Here is a 7,099-nt window from a genome sequence, read left to right as displayed (position 1 = left end):
CTCCCCAACACCCCCCATCTACCCCTGCCATCTCCCCGTCTCCTCCACCCTACCGCCTTCTCCCCCCCAATGCGTAATGCGCGGCTCCTTCGGCCCCCCCCCCCTCTCAGATGTCCGTTCCGCTGCATTGGCGCCACCTATCTCGTTCGCCCGCACGCTGCCCTCGCATCCGCTCATCCCTGGGCTGGGAGCCAAGGGGGGAGAGAGTGGGGGGGGACAAGTGGGGGTGGGTGAAGAGAAACGCACACTCACACGTACGCACACACGTACGCACACACACGCACACACACGTACGCACACACACGTACGCACACACACGTACACACACGTACGCACTCACACGTACACACACGTACGCACACGCGCGCGCACGCAACCTCTGCCGGAATCGATGGCGCAGGCGCGCTGAGACGCTCTGCGTCTGGATAAAAAGCGGCCGGGTGAGTGTGTGCGAGACGGAGAGTGCCACAGCCCCGCCACGACTTGACAACAACGCCGCCGCAGCTCGAGAGCACGAGGGCGACTCCGACCACGAGAGACATTGTCACAGACGCTGCATCCAGCAGCAGCAGCAGCGACCTCCCGCCATGTACGCGAACGAGCGCCGCTCCGCGAGCTCCCTGCGCTCCCAGCAGCCGACGCGCCGCGTCTCTCCCGCGTCCGTGCGCTTCGCCGCGACTCCTTCCTCTTACTCGTACCCGGGGCTCGGCGCCGTGAGCCTCTCCTACGCCTCGGCGCCCCACTCCTCCTCCTCCCCCTACTACCCGTCGACCGGACTCGCGTTCGCCGACGCATTTGACTTCACGCAGGCGAACTCGCTCAACACCGAGATGCTGGCGCTGCGCTCGCAGGAGCACGAGGACCTCAAGGGGCTGAACGACCGCTTCGCGGGCTTCATCGAGAAAGTGCACTCCCTGGAGCAGCAGAACCGCCTGCTCGAGACCGAGCTGCTGGCGCTGCGCAAGTTCGAGTCGGGCGGTGCCGGCGGCGGCGCAGGGCAGCAGCGGCTGCGGGAGCTCTACGAGCGCGAGCTGCGAGAGCTGCGCGCCCAGGCGGACGAGGAGCAGGCGGAAAAGGCGCGCATGGAGGCGGCTCGGGACCAGCTCCGCGGCGTCCTGGAGCGCACCGAGGCGAAGCTGGAGGAGGAGGCGCGGGCGAGGGAGCGCGCCGAGGAGGAGGCGCTCCGGGCGCGCGAGGACGCGGAGAGAGCGGCGCTCGCCAACGCCGAGTTGGACCGCAGGTGCCGCCACCCGTGCACTCACTCACTCTCTCACGCTCCTCTCACTCTCTCTCTCACTCTCTCTCTCACTCTGTCTCACTCTCACACTCTCTCTCACACTCTCACTCTCTCTCACTCTCGCACTCTCTCTCACACTTTCACTCTCTCTCACTCTCTCTGTCTCACGCTCTCACTCTCTCGCACTCTCACTCTCTCGCACTCTCATTCTCTCTCTCTCACGCTCCTCTCACTCTCACACTCTCACTCTCTCTCTCACTTTCTCTCGCGCGCTCTCTCTCACTCTCTCTCACACTCTCACTCTCTCTCATTCTCTCTCACTCTCTCTCACTCTCTCACTCTCTCTCACACTCTCACTCTCTCTCTCACTCTCTCTCGTGCGCTCTCACTCTCTCTCGCGCTCCTCTCACTCTCTCTCGCGCGCGCTCTCGCTGTCACTCTCTCGTTCGCACGGGGCCGGGTGCGCACTCCGGTGAGCGGGCGCATGAGAAGGGGACGGTCGGTGGGTCACGGAGAGGATCCGCCGCTGAGTGACTCACAACCTCGAAACGGGCAGTGTGGAGGTGGCGAGATGGTAAACGTGACAATGTAACCTACAGAGGGCGAGTGATGCTCGATGTCGAGAGAGACGGGTGCGTGTGTGACGACCGTCAGCGAGTCACACGACTCTCTTTCAAATGTGGCCAATTGCAGAGTACCGGAGGAAACCCCGCTAACTCGTGACGTTCATCACCGTGCTACCGCGGTGATCGACGTCTCACGCGGGTCCCCTTGCTCGCATGAGCCGCTGAGGGCGACTCTCATCTCTCGTGCTGTTCGGAGGCCCCGAGCCAGTTGTGGAAATTCCACATTCTTATGGAGGGCATGGGATGATGGACTCGGTCGATCCCTGACCACGATTAGAACTTGCAACCCTCCAATGGTAAAGCGAGTGCTCTGCCAAAGTGTTTAAATCATCCTGATGAAGTTATATTACAATAATACCATAATATTATCACAAAATCCGAGTGATATTATTATCATACTATTAGTAGTTTTTCATGCGTGAAACATCTCATATGTTCTCCCCGTGGTCGCGTGGGTTTTCCTCCGGGCCTTCCGGGTTTTCCCTCACTTAGAATCATCATCACGCGTTTAGAGTATTTGGCTGCTAAACATTTCCACACGACGATAAGCCACTTTCATCGAGCTATCGTTTGTGGCCAGGTCGCTTCTGAAAAAGAGCGACAGAACTCAGTGGGCCTTGACTAGAAAAACAAAATAATAAAATACATCTCTTTTAGTTTGAGTAGTTTCGTTCAATTCCCGCAAAACCGAATATCGCTCTCTCCGCCAGCGGCGCTCCGTCTCACCGCGGCCCCACGCGGAGTCACCGAGTCTCTGTCCCCCTCGACCCCCGTGGCAGGATCGCGTCTCTGCTGGACGAGATCGCTTTCCTGAAGCGCCTGCACGACATGGAGATCTCGGAGCTGCTGCCCCAGGTCCGCTCCGTCACCGCCGTGGTGGAGATGGCGGCGGAGGCGTCGCGGCCGGACCTCTCCGTTGCCCTGCACGACATCCGCTCGCAGTACGAGAAGCTGGCGGCCAAGAACATGCAGGTGGCCGAGGACTGGTACCGCACCAAGTTCCAGGTTGGTTCATTTGTCGCCCTCCGTCTCGATCTCTCTCTCGTCAACACCTTCACACACCCCCGTGTTGCACATTAAGAAACGCGAGGTAACGTCGTTCGTCCACTCTTAATGTCTCCTCGGTTCGTCATCGGTGACAAAGTGCATTCTGGGTGATCAGGTTACACATTTTTGGCCGTGCATCCTCTGTTAAGCAAAGAGATATTTCGACATTTTTTTTATCATCCCCCATTATAACACGCGCGTCTCTGGGCTCGCAAAGTCGGTGGTGTGGTGCGGCACAGGAATCTCCTGCGTGGCCAGCATCGCCTGGACGGTGACGCGGCACGAACTGTGACCCCCGCGACCCCCCAGGTGGTGACGGAGAGCGCGGCCCGCAGCACGGAGACCGTGCGCTCCATCCGCGAGGAGAGCTCCGAGTACAAGAGGCTCATCCAGTCGAGGCAGTCGGAGATCGAGGGCCTCAAGAACATCAACGAGTCGCTGCTCAAGCAGATCCAGGATCTGGACGAGAAGCACGGCGACGATCTCGCCAGGCAGCAGGTGGGGTGGGCGAGTGAGCGGGTGGACGGGTGGGTGAGCGGGTGGACGGGTGGGTGAGCGGGTGGACGGGTGAGTGAGCGGGTGGATGAAATAGCGAGCAGGTGAGTGGTTGAGTGAATGAGTCCTCGGGTGGATGAGCGAGTGAGCAAGCGAGTAGGTGAGGTAATTTAGTGAGTTTGGTAGGTTGTGAATTGACGCGAGGAAGAGTGATTCGGTCAATGGGTGTGTGACTGACTGAATTGATGCTTACGAGCGACTGAGTGATCGAGCAATTGTGTGTTTGGGCATAAACTACGTGAGTGTGAGAATGAGTGAGTACGTGAGCGAGTGATCAGGCGAGTAAATGGGTAAGGCAATGGTTGAGTGAGTGCACAGGGTACATGAGTGAGTCAGTGAGGCCGATGAGAGAAACGATTGGCGAAATGATGAGCAGGTGATTACATTAATGGTGAGCAGGTGAATGGGTGGGTGGGTGGGCGAGCGAGTAATGATTGAGCATTGATGTGTAATGATCCAATTTCCTGGGGATTCTGAATTAATTATCATCCCATTAACTTAATTATTGGTATTTAAGTAGTGTGTGATCCAGTCAGTGCTATGGTTGTGTAACTGAAAAGCATTGGAAGGTTGTAAGATCAAATGATGGTCTGTGTAGTCAAATATTAATTGGAGGTTGATATAATACCCACTTTTTGGGTCATTAAAAGAGGTTGTCATATGGAAAGAGCGGCTGAGTGAACGAGACGATTAATGGAGTGAAATGTGAGAAATGTACGTGAAATATCCACCCCTGGATGAAGGTCACCAGCAGAGATGAACGCTGATTCATGACGCCTTCAAGCGGTGCGACGTTTGACTTCCACTGCAGTCAATTCGGTCTCGGGACGTGAGCGGGCGAGAACAGACGGAGGGTCTGCTCAAGAACAAAATAGGTGGTGCTCACCGTAGTTGGCAGTCCTGACCTCGTGCTGGAAATTCCACATTTCCAATGGCACGGGCAGCCCTTATATTAAGCATACATCCACTTGCGATATGCAAAGCTGCTGCAAACACACGCCAATGCTTTCTTGCTATAAGCACTGGCAATCGACCGCTGATTGGAGTCCTCTCCTGCCGGCGCACGCAGGAGCGCATCCATGAGTTGGAGGACCACATCCGTGACGCCAAGAAGGAGATGGCGCGCTACCTCAAGGAGTACCAGGACCTGCTCAATGTCAAAATGGCGCTCGACATCGAGATCGCCGCTTACAGGTGGGAGCGTACAGGTGGGAGCGTACAGGTGGGACCGTACAGGTGTGAGCGGCGCCCGCCGCGACTACGAATCGTGGATGGCCGCGGGGGGCCCGGGATCGGGTTAGCTGGGCGCGAGTTCGCCCCGCATCGGCTCCGATCGGAGCCAGTGCGTGGGCAGGGTTTGAAGAATGAGTGCTTCAGGGGGGGAAAAAGGTGTGATCGGGATCAGTGCCGGATTTTCCTAGGAGCAAAAGTAACTACATATATAGCTACGGGCCCTGCACTAAATGCTTCCAAGCTATCAATTCCGGTTGAGTGATTCTGCACTTGCGCTATTACTATAGTACTATACTGCCTTCAACTTTTATGAAAGACTGGGTGTTTAAGGTTAGCGATTTGTCCTATTATCTGGCTGTATAGCAAATGAAAAAATACAGTTACTTTACTATGCAAGTCGAAAATTAGTGTTTTACTATTTGTTCTTTTTTATTTAGGGCCCCTTTATAGGATATGCTACAGGCCCCGCACTCGCTTCATCCGGCACTGATCGTGATATGATGAACGAGTCCAAATGGTCAAACGTCTCTCCGCCCACGTGATACACGGGGGGGGGATGGGGCTTTGACAGCCGCTGGGAAGCTTGCACCCCGCCACGGCGTGAGAGCGGTGGAGCAGTGGCTCACGCACCGCGCATCGAAATCCCGTGACCCGAGTTCGATCTCCAGCCGTGGCTAACGGTCCGTGGCGAGCGGCATCTGAACCGGTCCTGGCGACGCGCAGCTGGCCAGCGTCCAAGCACGTCGACCGTGGGATGCGGAGTCGCGCAACCTCGGGTCTCGTACCTCGGCAAATGCTTGGCTTGGCTTTTATTTAGTCAATGCCGCCATCCACAGGATTCTTCCCTATTGTCTGTAGCGTACGCGTGGCACGCCACAGAGTGAAGAGGAAACGGGCACATTATAGAGTTGAAGAGAGAACAAGACCACACGTGCGATTTGTGGCGCTCCTTCCTCACTCCGACATTTTATTTTGTCAAAATTCCGACCTTAAAACGTAAAGTTTAAACGAAGTTGGCTTTAGCCCCCAACGCGGAACCCTGCGCGCCCGCATCCGCGGTGCAGGGATGAAGTGAGGCGTCGTGGGTAGAGGGCGCGGTAAGTCGGTAGGTGGCAGGGAGCAGGCCCGTGGGAATTGCCTCGGAGCCTCCTCCGGGACTTTGCGTGACTTGCGAGAGGCACCGCAGAAGGCTCCGTCCGGGTGGGTGGCGGCGTCGACGAAGGTGCAACTCTCGCCTCATCTTCTCGGTCACGCCACGAGAGGGCGCGCAGGTTCCTCGCGTGAGCGTCGTCGATTTGAGCCGAGAGAGTTCCTGCACCCTTCGCGTTTCTCGGCTCCGAACTCTCGCGAGGCAGCATTGTGGAGGGGGGGGGGAAGGGGACGGGCTACTCGGTGTAATTGCTCAGCGACGCATTCGTCGTCATCCTTCGGTCATCAGTCCATCAGGATAGAACCCCACGTGATGAGAGGGAGACGGACTGTGCCCACGTTGTGGACACGTCGCCCAGTATTGATGCGCAAAAAAACACTGCAGCAGCAAATCGCACACTTTCGGTTGACGGTCGACGTTCTAAGTGAGGACTGAGACCCTCAAAGGAATGCCCCCCCCCCTCCGCACGTGGTCACCCTCCCCCCTCCACCCCCCGTGATTCGTGGATCAAACGACTCACTCGAGACGCGGGTGTACGGCAGTGAGAGCGAACGCTGTCGCAAGAGGTCGCAACGCTTGGGACAAACGGTCCTTCGCTGACGACGCGTGACGAATGAACGAAGGCAGAGCCCGCGAGACTCTTCCCCTTCAACCTATTTTCTTTTCAACCGCAAACACCATTCGCAGGAAACTCCTGGAGGGTGAAGAGATCCGGTACAGCTACTCGCAGACTCCGCTCTTCATCTGACGCGCCGCGGGGCGAACGCGTGCCACGCTGGACCCGCCGCGACCCGGACGCCCGACCCACAACTCTGCCTGTCCTCGAAACTTCCCTCTGCCCCCCGGCCCTCCTATGCCTTACCAGTGCTGTGAACAGCAACGTGCGCATGTGTGGCACTTATACAGACATCACCTAGCTTAGTAGTGCGATTCTGACCACTTATTGTCACTGGACTGGAAACAAAATAAAATTAAATCAATCATGAAAAAAACACCATGAACTATCCGTGATCATTTGTTTGTATAGCATCGTGAAGTTGTTTGATCCTCTTTTTTTTCACTCTTCCCCTTTTCTTCAAGCAATCCGGTGACACTCGTGCCCGAGGATCTGTCGAGCCTCGATTCCTCCTCTGACCGCGTGATTGGCCAGGGCTGTAGAGGGAGGGGAGGGGAGGAATCGTTTTTCCCTGGGCCTCAGATCCAAGAGGAGCTCAGAAGGTGCCGAGAGGAATCATCGGCGATGGACTCCGG

At 57.0% G+C, this 7,099-nt stretch overlaps 1 protein-coding gene across 1 annotated transcript; it reads left to right on the top strand.

Moving 5' to 3' along the window:
- Nucleotides 1-348: 348 nt before the first annotated feature.
- Nucleotides 349-6,842, top strand: LOC116940447 (neurofilament light polypeptide-like). The gene is made up of 5 exons (XM_032950281.2): nucleotides 349-1,240; nucleotides 2,643-2,868; nucleotides 3,220-3,408; nucleotides 4,535-4,659; nucleotides 6,536-6,842. Exons 1-5 carry the CDS (start codon nucleotides 588-590, stop codon nucleotides 6,594-6,596), a joined length of 1,254 nt encoding a protein of 417 aa, XP_032806172.1. The 5' UTR covers nucleotides 349-587; the 3' UTR covers nucleotides 6,597-6,842.
- Nucleotides 6,843-7,099: the final 257 nt, after the last annotated feature.

Source organism: Petromyzon marinus, chromosome 9, assembly GCF_048934315.1.
Source record: "Petromyzon marinus isolate PM22_M1 ecotype Great Lakes invasive population chromosome 9, UKy_Petmar_22M1.pri1.0, whole genome shotgun sequence".
Classification (NCBI taxonomy): domain Eukaryota; kingdom Metazoa; phylum Chordata; class Hyperoartia; order Petromyzontiformes; family Petromyzontidae; genus Petromyzon; species Petromyzon marinus.
Note: the sequence above shows the minus strand (reverse complement) of the source record. Positions and strands in the feature narration are given on the sequence as shown.